This window comes from Tinamus guttatus, unplaced genomic scaffold, assembly GCF_059628265.1.
Source record: "Tinamus guttatus ecotype Peru unplaced genomic scaffold, ASM5962826v1 Tinamus_guttatus_pri_ptg000601l, whole genome shotgun sequence".
In the NCBI taxonomy this organism is placed as follows: domain Eukaryota; kingdom Metazoa; phylum Chordata; class Aves; order Tinamiformes; family Tinamidae; genus Tinamus; species Tinamus guttatus.
This window is the reverse complement of record NW_028289135.1, coordinates 2,377,951-2,405,342: the sequence shown is the minus strand read 5'-3', so window position 1 is coordinate 2,405,342 and position 27,392 is coordinate 2,377,951. Positions and strand designations below refer to the sequence as shown.

At 45.2% G+C, this 27,392-nt stretch overlaps 1 protein-coding gene across 1 annotated transcript; it reads left to right on the top strand.

Annotated features, from left to right (window-relative positions):
* The first annotated feature begins 184 nt into the window (after positions 1-184).
* URB2 (URB2 ribosome biogenesis homolog) lies at positions 185-18,366 on the top strand. Its single transcript, XM_088534886.1, has 9 exons — positions 185-339; positions 1,386-1,562; positions 3,676-7,057; positions 9,030-9,190; positions 10,436-10,546; positions 11,482-11,724; positions 12,684-12,774; positions 14,339-14,478; positions 18,079-18,366. The coding sequence occupies exons 1-9, from the start codon at positions 214-216 to the stop codon at positions 18,274-18,276; spliced, it is 4,629 nt and encodes a 1,542-aa protein (XP_088391012.1). The 5' UTR covers positions 185-213; the 3' UTR covers positions 18,277-18,366.
* Positions 18,367-27,392: the final 9,026 nt, after the last annotated feature.

Genomic DNA, 27,392 nt, shown 5'->3' with positions numbered 1-27,392 from the left:
GGCAGGGGGAGGCGGTGAGAGCCCGGCGTGCCGGGTGCCAGCGGGGCTGTTGCTGGTTTGGGGGTGGGAATCCCGGGCCGGGGAGCGGCGCTGCTGCCGAGGGCGCGGCGGGAGCTGGGCGCCGTGTGCGGGGCACCGGGAGTGCTGCCGCTTCCCTCAGCGCAGCGTTCACCTCGCTCCTCCTTTGGCTCTGCAGCCCCGGAGAGCATCCCCATGGCAGCAATCTACTCGGGCATCCACCTGAAGCTGAAGAGTGCTAAGACTTCCTGGGAGGACAAACTCAAGCTAGCTCATTTCGCATGGATTTCTCACCAGTGCTTTCTTCCTAATAAAGAGCAAGTAAGTGCTTTTTAAGGATAAATGCAGGAAAAAAAAAGGTAATTGTCACCAAGGATGACCTGGTTTGTAAAAGCAAGGCCCTTGCCTCTTAATCTTCTGCATCTAGACAGGAGTGCAAATATGGTGCTAGTGGGGAGGGGAGGAGCAGCTCTTCATTTCAGTGTGGCTGTATGAAATGTTTTCTAACATTGTTTCAGAGTTGCCTCAGCTGAGAGATCCCCATTGGGATGGGAAGAAATGCTCTTCATTATAGAGAGGATGCTGTGGGTGCCATCTCTTGGATAAATGGGAAACCTCCATCTCCAGAGCCATCATTAGCGTCTTAGAGATGCTGCATTAGCATCTCTACAGGACTTTAAAGCCATTGTCAGTTGCTTCCTGATGCTTCTTGTCCTAGTTAATAATAATAATAATAGTAATAGTAATAATAATGAAAACTTGGGGTGGAAGAATTGACTACAAGTAGCTTATGTGTTTCCTGGTACTCTGAACTTCCTTCAGAAGTGTGGCCTAGGCTTTGCACTTTTCAAAAGCAGTATTTTGAGTTCCTATTGTTTCAGTTACCTATATTATAAAAACTAGTCATATGTCATAGTTTTATTCTGAATTCAATCACTTAAATCAGTGGTATAGTATAAATTTGAACCTGCCAAGAATAGGATATGAAAGGTAAAGTGAAAATCATATGTTTTTTACTGTCTTTGATTCAAAAGGTCATCTTTGCTAATTAGCATCAAACTGCACACTTCTACTTGCTGCTGAAGGAACTGGTGAAAGGATAGTAGGGTATTGACCGCTGAAAGCTGTTTTGTGTAGTTGCAGGGGAGCAGAGTCAAAACTGGATTTAGGATGAAGGGACTTAAAAGTTCAGATCTCGGCTGCAGCCTGCAAGGATGGACTCATGTGCTTGTTCACAGCCGTGGCTTGTTCAAAGCAATGGATAGAGCAGTTCTTTGATCATGGTCTGTGCTGTGATTGAAGAGACTCCTCCTCTTGGTGTCTTTTCATACGGGGATTGTAAAAGATCACTCCTCTTTTGTTAACAGGTATTGCTTGACTGGGTAAGCCATACATTGGTTTCATACTACAACAAGAAACTTGAGCTGGAGGATGAAGTTGTTGAGAAACTCTGGACATACCTAGACAATGTTATCCACAGTAGAAGACTACAGGATCTTTTAAAGAATGGAAAGACAGTCAATCTCAGTTTTTCTATTGCACAGGTAACTAAAATTACAGTTATTTTGTAAGACGGATAACATTGCAGTGTCTGCTACCATATGTGGCCCTTCCTCACAATGTAGGTTGTTATATAATGTACATAATAATTAACACCATGCTTCTAGGATGCTTACTTATAAACTTCTCCCTTTCTGTTCTGCAATATAGTTTATATTTGTGCAGAACTAAGGCTAAGAATGGCAGAGCTTTCCAGACTCAAACTTCCTCTATCTCTCTGTCTTTAATTTCTGCAAACTGTCAGAGAGGGACCTGGTTTAAGTATTTCAGTAGGTAAGTAAAGGCTGAGTTCCACTTGTTGCTCTCTTGTTTAATTTACTGTGTGTCTTGGGCCTAGAGGTCTTGGTGAGAGAGATTTTGCCCTTGCTGTGGAGCTCATCAATGTGTTTGGCTTGAGTACATGTGTAGCGTGAGGTGCTGTTCAGCTGACCCTGCCTGGGAACTTGCAGCTGCTTGTGATGGTTCTGAAGGAACTGTTGCTCTGATTCCCCCTTTTCCAGGGAGATAAGTCCCCTTGTCCCCAGCAGTCACATTTCCTGTACTGCTGTAGCCCTGTGGGCTGTGTATGTGCAAGTGCATGGGAGAAAAATCCAAGGGGACTTTAACTGTTACTCCCTTGACATGCATCTGGCACATGGCATGTTTCTCCCCCTCTCCCAACGGCTCTCCTCATTTGTGGGACCCCACACATGCTGGACTTAGGAAGCTGGAGGGAAGTTACTATGCTGGAAGTATGATCAGTGTTTGCAGGTGAAAGTTTGACTGGGAAGCAGGAAGTGTTTTTCTCAGCTGAAGTCCTGTTTGTCCCACATCTTTCCATTTTTAAGCATTGTGTTACTCTGTGAGTTGAGTTAAACCAATTTATTGGTGATGCCAAGTAGTGATTGGCCTAATCAGAGAGTTGATGGAGCTGTTAACTGCAGTTCAACTTGGCCCAGAATTGAACCACAACCTGTAACTCATTATTAAAGGTCCTGGTTATAGAAATGGGAGTGTTGGTGGATGGCAGTGAAGGCAGCCAAAATGGCTAGGAAAATAGCCTTTTAGTAGTGCTCAGGGTGGATAGAAATAAGGCAAGACTGTTTCTACCTGCAGGAATGAGCTGTGGAGTACAGAGAGCTGGTCGGATGAAAAGAACTGAGCTTCAGAGATGATACAGAGATAGCCTGCTCAGGATAACTGTGGCCTGGGCGTGGAAACTTGTCTGGTTGTAGATAGGATAAGAGTTACAGGCCAGAGTACTCTAGTGACCAAGGAGGAAGGTGGTAGGAGGAAGGGAAGGTGCTGTGGGAAGGATTCAGAAATCTGAATACAGTGGACCTTAGTGAGCAGAGGAGACAGACCATCCACTTGGAGGTACCAAGGACACAGCTGAGGTTTTAGTTGTGGAACAGAGGCAGATTTGCAAATTGTCTACTGAGAAGATTATTTGGAGGTGAGAAGGGAGAGTGAATAAAAAAATGTGTCCAAGGAGAAAACCATGTAGAAATGCCCACAAAAGTTTGAGGAGGGAAAATTGATGTAAAGTGAGTGTTAACTCTTACAATAATGCATCTGTTAGAAGAGGAGAAAGGACAGCTCTTCAGCTTCTGCATATCAGCACGGGAGTCCTAGGCTGCTCTTAGAACATGAAAATGATATTTAGTCATGGGCTTACATACTGAATAGACATCCTTGACCAAGAATATAAAGTGGGGTGGTTGTTTTTCAGTTCTATTTGTGGGGGAGAACAAGAAGGAATAATTTCAAGAACCTTGCAAGGAGGGAGGGAATATTCCCCTTTCTCCCTGTCTGCAGGACTAGCCATTCGGTTCAAATGCACACAGTTTCTGCTGTTGTCAGTAGCAGTCATACTGAATGAGAGATTCCTCGTGCATCCTGTGGTGCAAAGGAAGGGACACCCTTCTTGCCAGAGGGGCTTCTAGTCTGAGACCTGCGACACAGGAGGCCCAGCAGCAGCCGTTGACAGATCTCTGTTCCTTCTCCCTTGCAGCTAGAGCTGATGTTGGCTCATTATGATTATTGGCTCATTAAGATTAGGTTGATCTTTGTGTGAAAAATTGACTGTGGGGTTTGTTTGTTTCTTCCAATCTTCAGGTCATAAATGAGAGGTTGTCGGAGTCCTGTTCTCAAAAGGCGCGACAGAGCATTGGCACAGTGCTGAGCTGCTCCAGTGGTATCCTTTCCACTCCTTCACTCGCCATCATTTACACAGCTAAGTGTGAGCTTTTGGTCGATCTCCTCAGCAAGCTGTCTGAGCTGGCTTGTCAGCAGCTGGCTTCTGATGATGCTGTGAGCTCCCAGCTGTTCAGCACTCTGCAGCTTACCTTTGCTCAGTACCTCCTGATCCAGAGGCAACAGACCAACCCGAATCGTGTGTTTGGGCAAGTGACAAGCCATCTGCTCCAGCCATGCCTGCTCCTGAGGCACTTGCTGACTGTGAGGAACTGGACACAGGGAGATGACAGCCATGTGCGTCAGCACTGGAGCAGGGAAATCCGAAATCAAGTAGAAGTTCTGCTGCAGGCTGGGCTGTTCCAGCCTGAGCTCTTCTCTTCCTACAGAGAAGAGCTGCTGCCAGAACAGGAACAGCAGGAGAAGAAAAAAGGAGCTCTGAAAAGTCTTTTGCTACCAGTTGACACAGTTCGGACCAAGCTGGGCAGTGACTTTTGTGAACCTGCGCTTCATGGGGCTGTTGTGGCAGGTTCAGTGTCCCTGCTCTACAAGCTCTTTCTGGACTCTTACAGCAAAGGAGAAAATGCCCTGCTGTGCTTCCACATGTTCAGCAGGCTCTTTGACTGTCTCAGGCTCTCTGGCTTGCAGGAGGGTGCGAGGGCGGATGAGCTCTCCCCTGCGGGCTGGAGCACAGAGCTGCTTGCCTTGGAGCAGCTTTTGAGCTCGGTGCTTAGCAGCGATGTCTATAACGTTGCCAGCGACCGCATCCGACACGAGGGGGTGCAGTTTGGCTTTTACCGCAAGCTGGCACAGCTGCTGGTGCGGCACGCTCAAGCGTCCGTCCCTGCGTGGTTCAGATGCCTCAAACTCCTGATATCGTTAAACCACCTCATTGTGGAGCCAAACCTGCGTGACTTAGTGGCCTCTGCCTGGATTGACACAAAGGTCTTTGAGCCACGTACAAAGAGGCCCCAGGAGGCTCTTATTGGCGCCGTGTTTCAGACTTACTGCAAGCTGCGGCAGTTCCCTCGGCTCTTCGAGGAGGTGCTGGCCGTCATTTGCCAGCCAGCTGCTGATGAGCTGAGGGTGCCCGTCTTGTCTGCTGGCCTGACAGCAAAGCTTCGCGAGTGCCTCCTGGAGCTCCCACCCAACCAGATTCTGGACATTTTGTGTCTCGTAGTGGAGAAGTGCCAGACTCTGATCATTCCCGCTCTTGAAAGCAATTCGAACATGGTCTTGAAGCTGGGGTCCATCAGCTCGGTGCTGCACGCTTTTTTGTTCAACATGAAGAGCCTGGATGATGTCACCCCACCCCCTGTGGTCCTTCGCACTCAGAGTCTGCTGGCAAAGATACAGAAAGAAATAATCCAGCCCCTGCTGGAACTGCTGCAGGCTGCTAGAGAAGAGGAAGAGGAGCCAGAGCCTTGGTTAAGGAAGGCCAGTGACTCTGCCCTACTTCTTGTTTACACTTGGGTTGAAGTAAACACTTTGTTTGATATTAGCTGCAGCAAGTATGTGTCTCCATCAGGTGGAATTGCTGCTACTGCAACTGCTATAAGGCAGTGGGGCATTTCAGCTCTGCTCCCTGGTGTTGAGGAACAGTGTTGGGAGAAAGTCACAGCACTTGCAAGTAGTTTTGCCTCCACTGGTAAATATTGCCTAGAACTGCTCACACTCCAGAAAATGAAGATGTTTTTAATGCAGACAAAGGGTGATCCCCAGGCCTTGCAGCATGCTGCAGCTTTCATCCTGGAGTCTGGAAGATCCAGCATCAATAAGGGAGAAACTGAACCTTGGGATGGAGATCTAAGTGCAATAAATGATCTCACATACCCTACAGCACACTGGCATCTTGTCATTTCCAACCTGACTATTCTGTTGCCATATCTTTCCTTGAAAGATGTAGAGTATATTGCCAGTGTGCTTCTGGAGACATCAGTATTGGCCAAAGGCCAGGAAGCTGATGGAGACGAGGAGCCTTCCATCAGCATTGGAAAGGTGTCTCTTGGTTTGCTGCATAGTCCCTTTCTCCCAGAAATGAAGGTGTTGCATTGTGCCTTTCTGAGCAGCCTTATTCATCAGTTCAGTAAAGTGCTGCACCCTGCCAGAGGTTCTGTAGATCTGCCGCTTCAACAGCTGTCTGCAGATAACATCCCTTGGCATGAAGAGATCCTGTCTCCTTGCAAAACTGCTGAACTGGTGGAGGCTCCATCAGAAAACAAACCCCCGAAGGATGAATTCAACTCATCTTGGAAGACGCTGGAGAAAGCTGCCCAGTGTATTTTATTGCTAGCGAAAAATGGTTCTCCTGTCATCCTGAAAGACAATCAGCTGGAAAGTTGTTTGAGTTTGCTAGAAATTGCTTCTCTTCTGAAACTAGACAATCTTTTTCCCTCAGACTGTATCCGTTGTCATCTCTTGCTGCTGTCCTTGGTAGCGAATACCAGAGCTAATGCCTCTTGCAGCAAGGTGCTATCTTTGAAATTTTTGCGGACCTGCTTCCACCTTCTGAGGTGCCTGCAAGCAGGTCGGAATGCCAACTCTCTTTTTAAGGTTTTTCATGCCAGTGACGCCCTTGAGGCTGTGATGACCTCCCAGTTCACAATCAGCAAATTCTTCGCTAATACTTTGACGGATCCTGCCTGGACAGAGTATCTTCAGGAAGCTCAAACCTTTCTGGAGCACTTTCTTCAGATGATTGTTGAACGACGCCAAAGTGTGAGAATCAATTTGGAAAAGTTCATGTCTTTCCTGGTGAGCTGCAAGCCAGATGCTGGTGCCGCCAGAAGTAAATGCTGTAAAAACTGGAATCCTGCAGCTGGGCAGCTGCTGCTCATGGCATTTACCACACTGTGCCATGTCATCACCCTTTACCTTCAGCAGCAGCCAGAAAAGAAACTGCAGTCTGGAGCTGTGCTGCCGGCTCTGCTGGAGCCAGCGATCGTGCAGATGGGACGAGCTGTTGAACACGGTCTGCAGAGCAACGTGCAAAGCCAGCCTTTGCCCATAGCGTTCATACCATCTGTCACTACTCTCCTCAAGGCGGATCTGAGCCATGCCCTCAGTAAAGGGGGCTGGCAGAAGAACCCTGAAGAGCCCAGCGGCTTTTTGGAGCGTCCCCGCATTAAGCTCTACCAGCAGTTTTACTCTCAGATACTGAAAGAGCTGCCCTCTGCAGGAGGACATCTCCAGTTCCTTCAGTCCGCCTTGCAGTTCTTAACTGTCTTCTGCTCAGTACCTGATCTGTCTTCTGGAAAAGAAACTGCAGTAACTGTGGTTTATGCTGTAAAAAAGCTTCTTGCTGGTATGAAGGCTCCCTTTTTCCATTTCCTTTGCTAATTTTGCAGCACAGATGTGAGTTAGAAGTCCTTCATAGCTTTTTTATGTTATTTATTTATTTGTTTTTAAGAGGCTGTGTGTTTTGTATTTCTTTCCACTTTTGTTAAATGCTTCCTGCTTTTTTTTTTTTTTTTTTTTTTTTTTTTAATACCCAACTAAGTTTTCTCAGGGATATTGCTTTCGTATCTGGACCGCAGCAGCCATCTAATTTGATACGGGTGTCTCAGTAAGATAGATTCTGCAGCCTGTGGTTATTTTTTTGTGCATGAAGGGAAAGATAATTTTCTCATCTTATCTTAGAACTTTATTACCATTAGCATCTTAGGGGCTGAAGTACCTATTTTTCCTCTATCTCTGATTTTTCTTTTTATACACTTAAAGATTTTTATAGGTATCCGTGCAGATGGTTATCCCAGTTTTGGACATTAGGGTGTGGAAGTTGTCCTCGGCTCTTTGAGATTATAATAGCTCTTCATAAATGGAGCTGATTTCTTTTTTGCCCCATGGTTGTAAAGCATTCTGGTAATAACCAAACTGAGGTGGTACTTCCGGAGGCACGGCTTGAAGATGTTCTCCTCCCATGGTGGGTAGAGCAGGCTGCACTGAAGCAGCTGATGTGCTCAGATAACCTGATATGCCTCACCTGAGGGTGTCGGAGGACTTTAAAAGGTATAGATGAGTATTTTTGTCTGTATTTGAAAGGTAAAGTGTCAAAAAAGGAGGTGATCTCACTATCAGGAATGCTAAATACCTGGAATTGTGACCAGGTCCGGGGGAATCTGGCAAATCAATCACTGTCCTCATCAGACAAGGAGCCAGGGCTGGAAATGACGTGAACCCTTTTCTTCTTGCTAGCCCTGTGGCATAACAGCTCCCTTGCATTGTCTTGTTTGGAGTTTGAGATGAGCTAATTACTGCCAGTGACATGCACCACATGAACATAGCTGCTCCCTTTGCCTTTTCTGAACATTTGGACTCTGTCTTACTTTTGCTATGCTCTAGCATACTGGCATTCTTTCAGATTTTATGTTGGCATTAAGTAGTTAAGTCTAGAGCACAGCTCTGCATGGAAAATCTGATCCTGTACTAGCACAGTTGAGTTTCAGCTGGAACTATTACATGTAGAAGATACAGGATCAGTGTGTCTCTTCTCTGGGCTGTGTTTTGATTCTCCTGAGTTTTGGTGTTTGGTACAGGCCAGTGTGAGAGCAGAGCTTTTATAGTGGGACTAAGGGCCACAAACAAGTATCACTTGCTGGAATTTTCTGCTAATTTTTCACTGCTGCTCTGTGCTTCTCTCTCCTAATATAAGACTGGTAAAGTGCTTTTGCCTGAAGACCTAATTAAGCACTGTAAAAAGCTATAAGAATTTCTGAGTATGTAAAGTATTAAATAAGTTAAAATATGCACTCTTGTTGAAGAGGATTTTTAGCATTGCCACAGATCCTGTGGCCACTTTTGGAACTAAAGAACAAGTGCAATAAATTGAAAGGTAGTCTAGACGTGTAGTAAGTAACTGAACTGTGTAAGTGGGGAGTATGGCCTATGATCTGCAAAAACCTAAACGTTTTAGGGTTAATGCCTTTATGACTTGGGATGGCTCTCTGGCCAACGCGCCTATTGTGGCCCTGCAGCTTGTCCGGTCCGTTCCCCTTGCCTGTGTGCAAACTTTATCCCAGCATTTCCACAGTGAAAGCTTTCTGTGGTGATGGTGCCTGCTCTGTGAGCTCTAGAGTGTGAAATATCTGAGATCAGCAGATCCTCTCACTAGCAGCTGGGAGGGTGAAGGGATAGCATGGGGGAATCTATGCACATAGTGGCTGAAAGGATACACACAGAACTGTACTGAGTTTTGATTGTTTTTCTCCTGTTCTTACCTCTGCCTGCCTCTGCATTGGGAAGTGATTCAGATATGTTTGTGTCTTTTGAATATGCAGGTCCTGAAATTACAGTCCAGGTGATTCAAAATATAGAGATGGAACTGACAGAATTACTTGTCCAGCTGTTAGGAAACTGCTCTGCTGAAGAGTTTTATGCTGTAATGAGGCTGCTTCTTCAGGGACTTGAAGTGAGGAACATTTGGCAACAGAACGCTAAAGTAAGGAATGAGTTTTGATTTATTTTTGTTGTGCTTTTCTTCAGTTTTCTGTATCTTGAAAAATCATGTTAGCTGCCTGACATCTGATGAATATTTCTTCCTCTTCCCGCTTTATGTTCAGCTGTCAGGTAGAATTAACTGGCATGGCTTGATGCCTGTGCTGAGGTGTGCCCTTGGCCTGACGGGTAGAACCTCTGTGAAAGGCCATGGCAGCTTTTGGTTATGGAAAGATTTTCTGTCCTGCTCAAGGACTTAGCAATTCTGATTTCAGGTACCATCCACAAAAATCACTTGGGATATGATTTTATAGGCCATGCTGAAAGCTTTTTTCTACCTGCTGATCAGAGTTCTTGCACATCAGACACCATCAGTCAGTGAGCTTAACCCCTCTATGTCTGACTCTTCAGATCAGGCTTAAAAGGCATACTACTTTTAAAATGCTAGTAGTTCTCTGAAACCTAAACTGTACCCATGTTTTCGTTATTTGTCCCTGTAAAGATTCTATTCTGTAATAACCAAGCACCATTCAGTAGCTTTCTGAATAGGGTGCCTTTCTCCAGAGAAGCTTGAACAGCAGGAGTAGCATGTGGAATGCCTTAGAGCTAAAAGGCCAGATGTACCCTCTATATTAAAATGTCAGTGTTTCTCTATTTGACGGTTTTATTTGTCAGCAGCGGGCACGAGTGCGCCATGTCAATACCTACTATGTCTTTTTTGAAAACGTATCTGGAATTCCTGTAATACTCATATATTCCAACCATCCAACTGCATAGGCAGTGGGATATGTAGACATGCACTGTGACCTTGAAATACAGTGATAAAAGACCAATTGGCTTTGTCTTGTAATATATTTTTTTAATCGGTCTGCCATCACAGCTAGCAAGTAAATCCCTCTCCTGTTGCCAGTGTAGCATTCTTAGTGTTACACACTCTCTGCTTCTGTCTATTGTATGGGAGGAGTTGAAGGAGGAAGTTTTCCTTTTGTAAAAGCACTTAAATATTTTTATGCCATAAAGTGATTCTAAAACAGATGCAGTGCACAGTGTGTTTGGGCAGATGCAGTTCAGCATACTTAAATTTGCACGGCTGCTAATCATTTCACAGTTCACAAAGATGGGTCGTAAGAGAGCTTTCATGTGTCAAGGTAATGCCCAAAACTGCCACTGCCCTTGGAAGAGTTCTGCTGTGCTAGAAATGAGCCTGTGCCTCTGCATCCATGACTGACTGCTGATCTGTTTTCTGCAGGAAGTGCTGTCAGCGGTTACTCTAATCAAATTGTTGCTCAGCTGCCCATTAAATGGAGACAAGGAAAAAGCTTTCTGGTTTGCCAGCCCACAGATAATCACAGCTTTAGCTGTAAGTATCCCTTTATTGTTACTTAATTACCTGTTCCCTTTCATTTGTTGGAGTCTGTAGTGATTGCATCTGTAACGTACTTCTTCACACTACTCCCTGTGTAACCCGAGGTACTAGAAGATTTTCAGATTCTCTTGCACTGTTTGGTTTAGACCCCTTTTGTCCTCCTTCCTCAAGTAAATGCTCTGTGGTTAGCTCTCGTTAGCCGTAGCTATATAGGGCTACACTGTGTAATCTGGAGCTGGGGGGAGACTTCTTGTGCTGCAGAGAAAGGAGTCTGAGTCTCCTGTCCTTCCTCTTATCCAAAAGAGAAGGAAGCTGTCAGCTTAGCTTCTGCTGTGACATGTGGCTAACAGCAACAAAATGTAGGGGGAAGTGCTCATAAAGAAAAAAATTAAATTCACTCAATTATGAATAGAAAACTTAGCAGAAAGTAAGCAGAGCCAAGTTCCCTCTTGGCTGTACAGCATACAAATGCAATGATGTAAGTTTTGAGTTTTGTTTTGTTTGCTTTTTTTCCATCATGATGGTGGTCTCTCTAGACTAGAGTTCATCTGGTGTTGGCTCTGCAGTGCCTGGGAATCTTGAGGGTGAAATTTCTGCTCTTTGCAGTGGGTCTGCATGGTGTTTGTGGAGCAGAGAATGTCTGGATCACTGCATTCACGGGAGGAGATGCAGAGATGTTCTGGTTATTGCAGCCTTTCTGCATCTTTTCTAGGAGACTGGTGAAGAGCTACAAGTACACACTTAAAGCTGTGTGTGTGTGTGTGTTATATCCTGTGCCTAGCATACAGCTCCAGCAGAATAGCTAAAGTGGAGGAGTCTCCCTGCCGCCACCACTGCTTGCACTGATGTTGTTTTAGGGGCTCAAGTCAGAGTGTTGTGTTAGGCTCTCTTGATGCACACCTCCTCTCTGCCTCCCTGTCTCTGTGTAGATGCAAACCAGAGAAGCCTGCCAGGACCAAGCACTGATTTCCAGCATAGTTGTGCCTATCCTGGAGACCACAGCAGCTCTGCTAAGGCAAGGAGAAGGGATTCTCTTGAACCCTCACCACGTGGCCTTGGCATTCAGCATTCTCCTGTCGGTCCCACTAGATCATCTGAAGATGGAGGACTACGGCAGTATCTTCCTGGGAGTCCATGAAGTGCTGTTCTCTATTCTGCAGTGTCATCCAAAGGTATCTTTGAGGGGGGTGGGAGGAGGAGAACAAGTGAGACAGAGGCCAATGATTAGAAACAGTTTTTTAATAGCAGTTTTAATTGGTTTGTCGTGGTAATACCAAGATACTCGTAGCACTTGTCACGTAAAAGGTTGGGATTCTCAAAACTGCATCATTCCAGATGCTCTCCTACTTTGTTTTTATACCTGCATTGTTAGAGTCTTTGGCAGCATATTTCTTATGGACCTCTGAGGCTAGTTTAAAGTAAAACTTTCCAGATTATTCATAGTGAGTCGTGAATAATCTGGAATCTTATGAAATCACTTAGACACCAGAAGTCTGATTTTACTGGAGATCAAGATTTTTGCAGGCCTTTAAAAATAGGGCTGGAACACATTGAAGATAACTACTCACACCAGGAACATAAAGGCAGGGGAGGAAGAGAAAGGAAGGCAAGGGGGCTCAGGCATTAACATCAGGACTGAAAGTGAAAAATGATAAAAATAGGGAAATATTCCCTATTTTTATTTATTTTACTTATTCCAATTCTAAAAGCAAGGCTAAAGTGCCCTGACAAAAATACTGGAATAGAAAGCTTGCTATCCAGATTGTTTTTGTACAGTGGTCTCTAGTGTTACTGAACCTTTAGTCTGTCATCTGTTTGGCTACTCAGGTTCTCGACCACCTAGAGCAGATTTCCCAATCATGAGGGGATTCAAACACTGATTAATAGACACAGAGTAACTCTAATGTGATTTATTTGTTATTTTTATATGTAAGTACATCCAGGACTCCTGCATGAGGATTCTCGTGTGCTGGGTTTGTACATATGCAGGATGGAAAGATGTTCTCTGCTCTGGACAGCTGTATGAGCTGTATAGCTTTCTTCTCAGGACTTGCATGCACTCGGGCTGTATCTCCTCCTCCTTTCCTTTTACCCCATAGTCTCAGGTAGTTTTCATGTCATGTCGTTACAGGTTATGTTAAAAGCAGCACCATCTTTCCTGAACAGCTTCCATCGTCTGGTTGTTTCTGTTATGCACGAAGGGCGTCAGAAAGGAGACAAAGGTACTATAGCTTTTCCGTTTGCACGCTGTATTCTAACCTTGTGTGTTTTAGAAGATGAGGTTCAAAATGGTAAAATCGTCAAAAACCTAGTATGGCATTGAAAAAAAATAGCCCCCTCTGTCCTATACACACAAGTGAGAAGCTCTGCAGGAGCTTGGACTTACAAAAATAACTGATGCTTTTGTGAAACTGTCTCCAGACAGCACTGCTTTGGGTGTACATAAGGTATTCTTTACTGGCTGGCTGGCCGGTGAACAGGAACCTTTGCCCAGTTTCTACTGATATTTGCTAACATGCCTGAGTGACAGACCCAAGTCACTCCCACTAAATGGAACTTCTCAAGACTAGAAGTGATTACTACAGACCTGAGTTTTCACCAGTCTGTGCTATATATAAAAACAGGACCTTGCATGTCTAAAGCATCAGTTGAGATTAGTTGGTATGTCTGTATGATTAAGGAATTTCAATCTCCAAACAAAATAATATAAATAAATAAATAAAACTTAGCTATACATGAAGTTCTGAAACAGTTTGCATTGGCCCTGGAGCATGAATGTGCAAGGAGCCAAGTGAAGGAGGTCCAAGGAGATTCACACTGATTAAGGTCCTTGTCTGGTACTTCGATTTTATGCTGGTCGGTAAAAAAGTAACCCAGTTATAGTGGTGACATTTTGAGACAAGGGAACTTCATGGCCTGCAATTACCTGTGTCCTAGCTCTCCTCTGATGTCCCACAGCTTATTTCATATCGAGATTCAGACACAATTCTGTGTCCACAGCTGTGGACAAATGTAAACTTAGGCATCGTGGGTGAATACGCTAAGACATTCCCAGTGGTAGCAGAAGTATGTTCACTTGGTGCCAGGCTTGGAGAATTTGCCAGCTTCCGTAGTATTCATGCGTACATGAGAGAAGGAAACTTGGGTACAAGGCATCCTCAAATTTAAAGATGCATTTATGTTTGCAGGACTGTTTGTTTTCATAACAGGTAACATGAAAGCTGTTTCCAGACTTTTTCTTCCATATTTCTAGTCATTCTTCTCATTCACTGCGTAGTGAAAAAGAAACCTTCTCAGGTGCTCTCTTCAGTCTTTTTTTATCTCCAGCACTGTTGCTTCTGTTGAGATATTCCATATAATAAATCTCATCAGAAAACTTTCTTAATATACTATTTCCAGGACTATTTCTGATTTCCCATCAGGTAGGGAATCTCGTTTCCCAGTCTGCTTGTTCTCCAGAGTGCTCATAGCACTGGATCATGGATGGGACCGTAGCTGCTACCTCTAGCCTTTTCAGCATATAAAAGAATACTTTTTGCCTTGCAATGAGTGTAGAGTTGGGAATTGGTGGGCTCTTATGGGCATTATTGTTGCAAGAGAGACATGGAGGGAGGTAAAGGTATGTAGGGTCTTTCAGCTGTGTCTTGATAACAAGAGAAAAGATTAAATAGGCAAGCTGATACTGGCTTTGTGTACTTAAGGAATCGTAGAGGATTGCTCTGTGAACCTGGGAACATTTTCTAATATTCTTAACCCTCAAAAAATGCAACTTGTTTTCTATTCTAGTCAACACAGATGAATTTGAAATCGCCTTGAAATGTGCACACTTGGTGGAACGAATGTATACACATATTGCTGCAGAAACAGAAGAATTCACTGTGTTTTCTGCTTTCATTGTGGCCCAATATGTGACTGAATTGCAGAAGGTAACATCCACTCATGCATTTTGGAAGTGCCATGATAATGGGCTGGCTTTGGAGTTGTTGTTTTAAAGACAATTGTGTTAATTTTTTTAAAATCCATTAAGTTTTAAAATTTGCAAGGTATCATGAGAATACACTGCTGATACAGACTGCCAGTTAGTTACAACCTTTGAGCAAAGGTTCCTGAGGATATTTCTTACCCAGGTGCTAAAAACTTCTGAAAGAAGGGGAAAAAAAGAGGAGGGAGGGGGCAGATCAATGCAGTATCTATTCACAAAAATGCTTTGCTTTTCCATCTTGTTTTGACTCTTGCTTTTTCTTCGTATGCTGGTTCAGGCTTTTCTCCCAGGTAGTCTCATCTGTTCGGGATTGATATTAGGTAGAGCCCCATCTGTCAAAGCAATGGAGAAAACAATCCCTTGGGGAAATATTTTTTACTCTGGTCTAAATGAATAAATGAACGGAAAAATGTTTCCAAGCCAGAGAAGTGGTGGCTTTTCAGTAATTCTTCCACTAAAGCTATCGTTCTCATGCTTTCTGAAAGCAGCTGCTGCTGTTATTACAGATGCCAGAGCAAGGTCAGTAGCTCCTCACATCCAGGACTAAATTCAAATTGTTCTTCTGTTACGAGCTAATGAATTTAGATATTGCCAGCATTTGAACACCGCTTACACTGCCAGCGCCTGGAAGCTGAGTGTTTGTGCTGAAGCTGATGGTGATTGGAGCTGGCCCAGCATACAGAAGGGGAGCTTAGTCAGTATTTCTAGGCTCTCTCAGCAGAAGGATATCCTAACCTAAAACCACCCTATAACTAACAATGAAGATTGTTAAGAGCTTAAACTCAGTTGCCTTTTCTACTGCTTGGCAGTTTTCAAATGTTTGGGAGTAAGATGATGGGCTAAGCCAGTTCTTAGCTGTTATTCAGCTTTCCTGGTGAGCCACGTCTTGTTTATGCACTATATAACATTGCTAAGCAAATGCTAGAGCCAAACTAATGGTGAGCCTACTTGTCCTCTGGTTAAGTAGTTCTGAACTTCTCTCCATCTACTCATCACTGAATATAGAGCCTTCCCTCAGACCCCCGCCCCACCCCACTCCTCCTCTCTGATTTTATTTGTCAAATGATGTTTTTGAGCTAAAAGGGCACTTAGTAGGCTGGAGTACAAAGTCTTGTAAGACTTTTGGGAAGGTTTTATGTTAAACTTCCCCTGATGCACAACCAAGTGATGGATGACTGTTGAAACCACCACCAAATGATGTGTGTACAGAACTTCAGGATATGGAAAGGGAAATCTGAAATGAGTCACTGGACCCTGTGACAAAAGGACGCTTTCTATCTTTGATGTAATAGATAGGAGGTGATGATTTATTTACCCATTAGACAGGAGAGAGTTGGTAGAACTGAGGGAATCCATCAGAGGGAAATAGAGGCTTCAACATGGCTGTCTTGCAGAGGAATCTACATATCTCCTTTTATGCTAATTTACAGGGAGAGAAAATAAACTGCTTTTAACCATTCCTCTCTCCAGAATCAGATCGGTAGCTTTCAGCCTGTGATTGGAAGACCTGGAGGGTCTATGCAGGTAGCTGAGCAAAGCAGGTTGTCAGTAGCTTTGTGTTTTTGTGCACGCTGACTGAAACCCTTTGCAAGGATCTCCAAGCTAAAACTGATGAAAGCTGCTGGAATAAAAATAGTCATTCCTAAGTGCAGTTCTGGAACAGTTTCCTCTCCTGAAAGATCAGTGCTTCCCCTTTATATTAGGGAATATATGTATCTGTGAATGGTTCAGTGATAACCTGGAAAGATTCCTTGCTGGAACATGTGGAATCTAAAGCCTCTTTCATGCTGCTGATGGTGCTTTTCCCATGTTATCTCTGAGCTGTTGCTTAATTCGGCAGAAGTGAAATACCTCCTCACATGCTTAATGTGTCCCATCAAGAGTGCTGTAATGCTTGACAAATTGGTTGCACTAACTATATAGATCATAAAACATTTATAAGCATAATTAACTGCCAGCCAACAGTGGCAGCTCTTTAAATCTTTGGTTCTGCTTCCCATAGTGTTTAGGGGAAGCTGCTCTGCAAAGCAAGAATGGCCCAAAGAAGGCACAGGTCCAGCTTAATTTGTGATGTGAGGGCTGTAATTCCATTAACTGCAGCTCTGAGGTATCTATTTACACCAAGAGGGACACCTCGTCCTGGCATGTCAGGAACGGGGGCTTTTCCCATCTTCATTCTCTGAAATCATTTCTCTGGGCTGCCAAAAGAGAGGCAACACGATGCATTCGCTAGGGGTGCTGCTGCAGTTGTGATGCTCACTTCTGTTATTTTAGTGCATGCTAGGGAGAAATAACAGCTTTTATTAGCCTTCTACTAGATCAGCTGACACAGGGGAAAATGGCAAGTTTTGGGCACATAAACTTCTCAGGGTCACAGAGGCAAAGACAGGCTTATGTGCCTTAATATTTGTTATATATTTTCCCCAGTTGTATCGGCAAATCTAATAAAATGTATTGCTTGTTCTGTGTTCAGAGTAGGAAGAGCAGGAACCTGACACAGTGATTAGGAGTTCACTTAATTAGTGGAAAGTTTATTAGTTGCCTCAGGAAGAAAGAAGTCTGAATTTTAACGACAGCCTTTTATGTAATTTTCATTAGGTCTGGAGTGTAGAGGTTTAGATCTGGAGGCAAAAAGCTAATTTGGGGATTCAGCACAGATAAGACCTGCTTCTTTGGCAAAAATAATGTGGTTATGCCAGAGGCCAGCACTGCCTAAGGCAGTGGAGCATTTAGCAAGTGGTTTGTGAGCTCAGGACAAATTCCAGTTTGCCTGGAGCATGAAGGGGCTCCGGAGTGAGCCCAGATGTTCCTGGTTGGAGCGGAGGCTGAGTGGAGGATAATGGCAGGAGCAGGGCAGGGAGTCAGGCGTTGTACTGGCGGTCCCAGTTCTTCCATCAGCTTTCTGCCTGACTTCCAGCGCTTGATTTCCAGTATTAAAGCAGAGCAAATAAATATACATCTCCTGAGTTGTGGAGGAGTTCTTTTAATAAAGCTGGTAAAATACACTGAAACCCTTGGATACAAATTGTTAGATAAATGGTAAATATCAAGTTGTTAAACGATAGGTAGTCAATCAGTTTAAGCTTGTAGTGTAAATGATAGGGTAGCCTGAAGGAAGGGCTCATTTGGAGCTAAGACTTAAATAGCATACAGCTAAGCCTTGCTAGTGTCCAGGCATGATGAGCTGTACAAAATCATCTGAAACGTGTTATCCAGGGCATGTGTTTTATCTATCTTTTTTTAATTGAAGCTTTTCTGCTGAGGAGTTTTCACATGATTGCAAGATGATCAATCATTTACCTCCACAGCAGGATGTGTATAGTTGCACTCGTATGCATGTTATTGCAAGAGACATGCTTATTTTGCAGAACGCATTTGCAAAAAGTCAGGAAAATATTGCATAACTAGAAATTTTGAATTGTATCTAGTGGACGATTGCAGATGGTCTGATACATTGGGTTGCATTTGTCAGCACTTCAGGTGTGGGGGCGGTTTTCTCCGGCCTTTGTGTCTTCAAGTTTAATATAGTTTTTTCTTCTCCCAGGTGACTTTGCACCCAGCTGTGAAGAGGCATCTCACAGAAGGGATATATCGCATCCTTGACCTTTGCATTGAACGAGATGTCAAGTTCTTAACTGCATCACTGCCAGCAGGTGTAAGGGAAGTCTTTAAAGATCTGTACAATGATTACAACCATTATCACAAAGCAAAAAGACAAGGGGAGGAAAAATATACTGCCTGATGAACTGTGTCCAGTGCTGCGTGATTAGGCACGATCTGATCTTGTGCAGTGCTCAGAAAATCCTCAGTGGCCAATTGATTCAGGGTGCTTAGAAGGATGCAGAGGGTTTCACTTGAACGCAGATTGCATCTGTCCCTGCAGCCAGCCCTTATCCCGGGGCAGAGGGGCGGCTGGCAGGAGCTGGTGCTGTCGGGTGTTTTTCGCCTGCCTGCGGCGCGCGGCTGGGCTGGGCCTGGGAGCCGCCGCGTGGCGCGGTGCGTGTCCCGCTGCAGGCAGTGCCGCCGTCCCGCGCCAGCAGCCCCCGGGGCAGGGAGGCTGCGGCGCCTCGTTCCCGCCCTCGCATCCATGGTGAGCACAATTAGATGCAGTTAAAGCACATCCGTTTTTGCGCCATATTGTTTTACATTTGTACTGAGGAAGGGTGGGGATGTTGTACGTCTGTACACTTGGCTACTCTTACAATACTGTGGAAAAACAGTAAAAAAATTTGAAAACTTGTATCTCTCTGGTCAGTTTTGGTGTTGAGCACAGCCCTGAGCAACTTTGACTGGCTTCTAGAGGTCCCACGTGAATTAGTGAATGGTAATCAACAATGCCAACTGCTCAAAGTGTCACTGTCGCTAAGCAGCTACAGGTAGTCCCCTGAGTTGCAGTAGCTCTTGGTGTATGTTCAGCTTGTGGCAGATGCTCGGTACCCGGCTTACCCCAGGCTTGAAGCAAACTGCAGCAACGACACCGAGTCGAAAAGGTGGTGTGGGCCTGAGCTGGGGACAGCAGTTATGCCTGCCCGCTGAGGACCAGGAGTCAGGGAGGGACCTGGTGCACTCCAGAAGGGAAGGATGAACGAGGAGGGTGCAGCCAAAGGGGCGCCAGGGAGAGGAGGGCCTGAGGGTGGGGGCAGTCACTGCCCTAGCAATAGAAGGAAGGTGATGGGCACTGGGAGAGGATCTGAGTGAGGTGAAGAGGAACAAGGTTTGAACCGAAACAGGAAGGAAATGCCTAGCTTGAATGAATGAAAAAATGGAACTATGTCAAAATGAAAGGTTTGTTTTCAAATGTGCTATCCAACTGCTACTTGTCCTATAGTCCTCCTTTCCTGGATTAACTCATCAGAAGTTCAAAACACAAATCAGCATTTTTGCGTAGAAGTTACAAAGAGGTTAAGACGATGACTGTTTTTCACTCCTTAATCCTGGGTCTTTATCCAAGAACCGCTCTGGGTTTTTCAGCTAGAATAAATTAAGTCACGGGGATAGGGCCACCTACTGCGGGAGCAGCCTGGGTCCCCTTTGGGTGCAGTTTGGCTCTTGTGTCGCACGATGGAGCCCTGCTGCAAAGGCAGGGAGACACCTCTGCTCACGGAGCGCCAGGGCGGCCTTTCCCAGGCCCTGCCAGCTAAGGGGTGCTGAGCACTAGGAGGGCAGTGGGCTTGGGAGAACTGACCTCTCCTGTCTAAAGGACAGGGCTGACACCTTGTTTAAGCCTAGCAGTGGCTGCGTGCGAGTGGAGCTGCCACGCACACCGCACCCCCACCTACCCCTGCAAAAAACAGCTCAAATAAAGAGGCAGGATGGGAGAGAAGAAGAGAGTCACAATGGGCAAAGACTATGTTGGTTTCATTTTTCTGGTTTTAGCTGCTTTCTGCTGCTGTGGAAATCAGAAGATTTTTCTGTCTGCCTGGGGGTGGGACTTGATGTCTATTTCATGTTGCTATAATGCTCAAAAATGGTGTGAGGTGGTAGAGCTTATTTTGCTGGTTTAGAAAGGATTTTTTTCCTCATAGTTTTTACTACTGGGAGGAGACAACATACTTGGGACTTTCCTTAGAGTTTGAAATGGTTAAAAAACTTCATATTTGTCGTCATCTGTGGCTGTTGGAAAATAATAGGCCCATTCCAAAGCTTCCCTTTATGGATTAAAAACTCACAATATGAAGAAAGGAGTATTTTGATAGATTCTTTTATAATCACTGCTGTGCCATTAAATGTCTGCAGTGATAGTAGCTGTGCTGGGGCTATTTAATCTTTGTGTGTTACTGACTTGTAAGGACGCTTGCCTGAGGTGCAATAATTACTTTTGCATTTGAAGTAGATACTAGCCATTCAAATGGAGAATTGCATTTGTGTCCTAAACAGTATTTATAGGAATGGGGAAATGATTCTGGGGGGATCTCAGTGTAGTGTCTGCTCTGTTTTTCACAAAGAAGCAAAGAAAAATTCCATTGTAACTTTTTTTGCCAGTGCCAATGTTGGCATTTGCCGTGATGAGTTCAGTGGCATCTTATGCAAATAATTAAAATTTCCCAAAAGCAAGACACCTGTTAACTGCATTCACAGTAGAAGACTTGTCAGATGCAAGCAAGTGGAAGTGCAACCTGATTTGCTATAGAGTTGTAATGATTTGTATTCATGCATTATTAAAGTATGAAAAAAGTTTTCTTGGTAACTTTAAAGCCTGGAAGATTCATGAGAGAAAATGTGTTCCTGTGAACTCGGAATGCTCACAGTCCAGGAGAGCCCTCTAGCAAACCCATCAGGGGTTCTTCACAGAGATTTGCCATTTCATCTGTTCTTCCCAAAATATCAAGTGCCTACATTGTATTGTAATCCCTTTCTTCCTGAACGAGGACACTTTTATTATCATTATTATTACATATTTCTAAAGATAGTAAAGAAAGAAGATGACAGAAATGCATTTTGTCCTTCGGATGCCCATTCCATCATGAGGGTAGAGTGCAAGTGTGGGTCTGCAATAGCTTTTCTGCAGTAGCTGCTTGGTCCTTAGTTCCAGAGCTGTTTATGTATCAGAATAAGCCTCCTCCAACACAGTTCTTGGCCCTTCCTTTACAAACTGGTGGAGACCAGCTTATAGCCCTGCAAAGCGAGCAGCACTGCTTTGATGGCTTCTTACAAAGGTTATATTCAGAATTGCTTCGTTGTGGAGGCAGGATGGGGTGGCCCACAGATTTTTCAGTCCAAGCCAGATATTTTCTCATGGATGCTGCCACGTATTGGAGGTCCTCTTCTTCCTGCAGGGTAGTAATGGCTTTTCCACTCTTCCCCACAATAAAAAAAAGGCAGGAGTCTTTCTGCTGATTTCTGGTGAAGAAGGGAGGATTGAGAGAGCAAGAAAAGAAATAGGAGGAGGAGGAAATAATGAATTGTCCCCTGTTAATGCATTCATTGACTCAGGTTTCCTTCTCTTAGGTTCAGGCACTCCTTTTATTCCTATGGTCTTCACTTGAGGTGTTGGTTTCTCAGAGTTTCAGAGAGCTTTGCCAAGGCTTCTCGGGAATAGGACGGCAATACTCCGTTTTAAAAGGATGAGGACCAGGTGGGGACTGCTTCTACTGTAGGAAAAGAAAAGAAGACGCTCCGGGTAACTGAAAGCAGAGCAGCTCGGAATGCCAGACTGCTTCTCCCAGTGTGTCTCAAGCATCCATCATTTTATTGGATATTACACAGGCCCAGAGGCTCCATTCAGGAGCCTCCCTGTGTGTGGCAGCGTGGGCTGCAAGAGGGCAGTTGCTGCCCTAACACGCTGGGGTGTGAATGCCAGTGGGTGGGAAAATAAACACGGCAGGGAGAAGCGACTGCTCTGTGTTTAGTTTTTCAGAGCAGCACGTGGGAGTTCTCTTTAGTAACCTCGGGGAATAGTGGTGATAGTTTTTTCTTTCTTTCCTGGAGGAAAAGGATGGGAGAGTAAGTGACCAGAAAACAAAACAATTAAATATTTATTTTAGTGACACAAGGAGTGGACAAGTCCGTAAAACCAAATTTGATGAGCTCTGCTGCTGGCACGTTCCATGGCCCGTGCAAACAAAGCCGCAGCTTTGCTGGTCAGTGTATTAAGCAGTGGAGGAGAGTGATTTATTACTGTGCATCCGCTCAGTAATTGTCAGTCCTTAATCCCCTCAAGGGAAAGTAGCCATCTCTGCTTATCACCTGAGGAAAGACACGGGAACAGACAGATGCCTCAGCCTGGAAGAAAGGGTTGCCGACTGAACACAGCTCCTCTGTCCCAATTGAAGTGACTGCTGGTTGTTCTAGTCAACAAGACTCTGATGCAGCCGGTCCTGAGCACCCGCTGTTGGGAGTAAAGCTCAGAGCAGAGATTTGGTTTTATTCCTGGCTCTGTCACGGGTCACTTGCCTATTGTGGTTCGCTTGCCTGTGCTTTGGTTTTGGTCTTTGACGCAGGCGTTCGCCCTCCGTGTCAGGGCCTTGGAGGCTCGCAGCGTGCTTCGTGTGCGGCGGGTGCCTGAGCAGGCAGGGCTCCCGCCGTGCTCCAGAGGTGAGGGCTGCAGCGTTACTACAACGTGGTGCTCCTCGAAGTGCGGCGGTGTTCACAACACCCCGAGCGATCGCCACAACGTACACTGATTGGCAGCGTAGTTTCTGCCTGTCTTACTCTCTCACCGCACATGCATGAAACTTCCCGTTGTCTCTGGGTGCACTTCAGGTTCTTTTCTAAGATTCCTCTAGACTACTCCATGTTTTCAGGAGACAGCTATGCGAATGTGAGCTGCTAGTACCTGATTTCTTCAGACTGGCCTTTTAATGCTTTTGTTGTTAGTGTTTTTATAACCTAGGCTGATAATAATGAGAGTCTAGAGTATGTGCCTCCTGGTACCACATCCAAAGGAAGTGTGTGTTTAAGAAACCTGTTATTAGCAGCTCATATTTTGTTTGTGCAATGACATCTAAAAGACTTCCTAAGCTGCTTATTTTCCCTTACTGTAAAGGCAGATCTCGCACTGCAGCAGGGGACAGATCTGTTCTTCAGCTCTCAGCCTGCACTGTGTTGTCTGAACGAGCAGAAGTCTGCGGGACGAGAAATGCTTTTGTTCCTGAGCCAGCTGGAAATCTCCCTTGACCCTTAGGCCCTTTCTGTGCAATAGCTGGAGATTATCATCTGTCAAAGTATTTCCTGCCTCACACCTGCCCTAAACTGCCTTCACTCTAAGAGCATCTTCAGAGCCCACATCTCATCCATTAGCAACAGCATTATTCTGGTAGCTCTTGTTTGAGGGGAAGCTCTTAGGATGGATTGAGACAACTCACCAGTGTGGGTGGTGAGAAGAGGTTGTGTTTAACAGCTGAGGTCTGAAGTACCAATCCCTCCATTCTAGGTAAGAGTGCTACTATATTGCTGGGCCACGTGTCTGTAGTGCAGGGATGAGTTGCACTAAATAGCTCCTGCCTGCGCTTGTCTGTTCTCTTCCCGGAGAAGAATCTGTAGCTGGGTTGTCTCAACACAAGCTGGAGCTGGAAGATGGGCCAACCTCTACACATAGGTCCAGGGTGTTGAGGAGCTGTTGTACATGGAACTCTTCTCCTGACACACTGCAGGAGCAATAATGTTTAGAATTAGCTTCTGCGCACGCTTCCCTGGGACTTGGGAGGGCAGGAACATGCCCTCACAGCCCATGGCACTTTTCATCTTCAAAGTGCGTTATAATCGTTAATACATTAATTAGGCGTTCTCCCCTTCCTTCCTGCTAACAAGGTTTATTAAGCTGAATGTATTTATCTTTGGGCAGCTTCTACAGCAATTGAATGAATAAAATTCCTTCTAATTTTAATAGCAGAGACATAAAAGGAAACAGGGCTGATAGGAAGAACAGGGGACAGAGGTGAATAAAACTACACTGTGAAAGAGAAGGAGCAATTTCCTTCAAGGTGCATCTCAACCTTCCTCTGCCACTTTGCAGCCTTTGCACCTTCTCTCTTGCCTAATGTATATGCTGCACACATGCATGCAATATGCATGCCAGCATGCACAACTGCAAAAAATGAGGTCATGAATGACTGAAATCTGCAGGAAAGGAGATGGTGAAAATAACCTGCAGTTGGAAGTTGAAAAAAGCCTTACTGAAAGTTTGACTTGAACTTATGCTGATCATGTCTTTGGTGTATTTATAAGAGCCAACTTAATGGTGAGTTGCAGGACCCAGGAGGTGGAGGACGGTCATGAAAGACTATAGCAGGGGGCTTAAGATACTGAAAAATTTAAAGTGGCCTGAAAAATTTAAAGTAATCTAAAGCAAATGAAATTTTACTCTTTCTCATCTTCATCTCTCAAGAGTTGCTTATTGTGGTCTCAAAGCACACACAAATACGAGGTGAAAGGATGTTGCTATTCGTATGCTCCTTTGCTCTTAGTCTCATAGTGAATGGTGGGTGAAGAACTTGGGAAGTGCTTGCTCTGAACAAGGGCATTCCCCTGGGAAAGGGCTGAGGCTTGATTGCCTGCTCTGGATGCCACACTGCGAATTTAGCCATTTGCATCTTAGGCAGTGCTCTGCTGCTTGCTAAATGGTTTCACCTCTGTCTTCCTCCTGCCTTGTTATTTAGATTCACAAGACCAGAAGGGACTATTAGATCATCCAGCCCGACTTCTTGTGTATCACATCACAGCCCACTGAGCATGACAAAGTTCTGCTGGAGAGAGCCCAATAACCTGTGCGCAATTGCAACATATCTTCCACAAAGCCAGAGTTTTGACAGTAAGCTCTTCAGGGCAGGAGCAGTGTTCTCCTAGACATTCTTTGAGCAGAGCTTTTCAACAATGTTATTAAACCAAAATTACCACAAAGAAAAACAATTACTAGGTTAATAGATTTTATTATAAGTAAAATTAGTTTTATTGGTTAAGTCTGCAAAATCTCTCTTTTTTTTTTTTTTTTTAACTCCAGCCAGCCACTAAATATGAACTGTAGCCTTTAGAATTATCAAGTGCAACGTTGCCAAACAGAGACTGAGAGAGAGGTTTTCAATTCTAGTATGCAGTGATTTCTGCAGGGCAAAAAGACCAGGTATTAGAGGGCTCTTCAGTACAGTGGAGGAGGATACAATAAAAAAGAGGGCATCTTGGAGCTCTATTCCAGCAAACGCCTGTCTGCCAAAAGGTACAAATTGTCGCTGAGCTCCATAAAACAACGAGGCAATGCGAAGTTTCAGCTGACAGCATCCAGGACAAATGCTATCATTTTGTGAAGTGCACATTTCATTAGCCAACACAGAAAATCAGCCCTGCTCTTGTATCTCTTAACTCTTTATTAAAGTTCAAGTTTCCTGAAAATAGCAATATTCCTGCTTTCGCTTCCAAAGGAGCAAATAGGAAGTAGCCTGCCCATGTCGCTGGCAGAAAGTATCTTGCCAAATGGAGCAAATATTTTTGGTAAGAATTCTTTCAACTAATGTGGATTTGAAACTCCCATAGCTGCACTGGAAAACTTCTTCAGACCCCCCTAAAATGTTTTTCTTTATGTTCTTTTATTGAAAGAGCTCAATTAGTTTCAAATCTAGACTTAAAATAGATGTGTTTGTGATGGGCCGGAGGTTGCTGGAGGGATGGAAAGATCCTTCTTCCAGGGCTGTAAGAGGAGCTGGTGCCTCCTGCTTTGGCTGTGCAGGTTTGCAGACAAACTGCGCCGGGAAGCACCCTTAGCTGTGGTAGGAGCAGGCCCCCATGCCACGAGCTGTAGCTTCTTGCAGTGCTTGGGCAGAGGGGCTCTAGGGGGGTTCAGGGAAGCAGTTTGAGGCCTTGTCACCCTCATGGCACCTGCCAGAGGTCAGTGTCCCCACAGCAGCAGCAGCAGCAGCAGCAGACAGGGCCATGTCTCGCCGCACACCCTGCACTGGGGCCTGGTTCGTTGCCCCACATAGCCAGCGAGGGCAATTTGGAATAAAACTCAGAGCAGCCAATGCACTTTTCACTCCTGCTGGATCCTGCTGCAGGACAGCGACCTCTGCGGCAGACAGGCAGGACAAATGCAGCTGGTGAAACGTAAAGTCGTGTCTAGAAGGGGCCCAGCTGGGTCTGGCAGGGCTGCCCCTGAAGTCTTAGATGTTGCCTGGCAGGACGGCGGTGCTGCAGGAGAAACCCACAGCAGTGAGCACAGCCAAGCTACCTCCAGGGTATTTTCCCCCGAATACCGAAGCTCAAAATCCACTGAGTTTCCTAATTTCTCGAGGACGGAGGGAGGGAAGGGGTGCTGTGGCCATCCCTCTGCCAGCAGAACGTGCTGCAGGCTTTTGGGCCTTGCTCCGGCCTTCAGCACAAGGATGGAGCCTGTCCCTTTGGGCGGCAATGAGCAGGGCCTGCCTGTGCTGTACCCTTCTACAAAACGGTGTCTTTTGTTGCTCTTCCACTGAGCAAGGCTTGGGATGGGTGAACTGGGCTTTCGTGAGCATTTTGGCTCCTGGTCTTCGGCTTGCTCTGGTTCTAGCCTTGGGCTCGGGTGGAATCCCCTCCTCCGGGCTGCCCTTGCGAAGGGCTCCATCCCAGCGTCAGCTGCGCGTTGCCTCCGCGCGCGCCAGCGATGTTTGTACGGTGATGAGAGAAAAGGTCTCTGCTTGGTGCACAACATTCCGCAGGTTCCAGAAACACATGCGATTATTGTGGCTGTTGAAAATAAGCAAAGCTGCAGCTCAGGATATACTGTGAAGCAGCTCCCTGTCCGGAGCCATAACTATGTCCGTAACTGTCATGCTCCTGAGATGTTAAATGAGTCTGAGGAATTAATGTAGTGCATAAGACCACTTGATGGGAAGAAAGTCTCTAGAGAAGACCTCTGAGAAGCTTAACCTGCTTTAAGCGTTCCAACTTTTTTCAACTCTCATTTTTCAACTTGCGTCTTCTGGAATCTTTCACCTTCACTGATTCCACTGACAGGAGTTTCTGGAGGTTCCAGCAACAGTATGAAAATAGAAGTCCTACCACTTGTCAGTCTGATGACTGCTTCTCTTTTACATGCCAGCTGCCTGAAGCTATACTACTGTGTTGGTCCTTTTGCTCCGTCCATCCTCGGTTGGGTGTTTTGGCAGCTAAGAATCGAGCAACTGGGCTAATTCACATTTTGTAGGTCAAAGGGAAAAAAAAAAAGAGCTCCTCAACATCTGCAAGAACCCTGCACTGCCTTTACAGGAGGGAGGGAAGGGGGAAATCCAAAATTTTGGTGCCATATGGTTTTGGTTGATCTGTGGCTTTAATCATTTCCTCTTGGCACAAGACTGTCCAGCTCTGTGCTCTCTACCAGGAACTGACTCATGGAAATGGAGTTTTCCTCCAGCATGTTGGGAGAGCAGATCTGTGTGTGTGCGGTGTGAGGAA

Excerpts from the sequence above, each read along its gene's own strand:
- URB2 (XM_088534886.1), top strand. The coding sequence starts at position 214 with ATGGCAGCAATCTACTCGGGCATCCACCTGAAGCTGAAGAGTGCTAAG. Across the intron at positions 1,563-3,675 it reads TCAGTTTTTCTATTGCACAG|GTCATAAATGAGAGGTTGTC; the intron begins GTAACTAAAATT and ends TCCAATCTTCAG. Across the intron at positions 10,547-11,481 it reads AGATAATCACAGCTTTAGCT|ATGCAAACCAGAGAAGCCTG; the intron begins GTAAGTATCCCT and ends GTCTCTGTGTAG.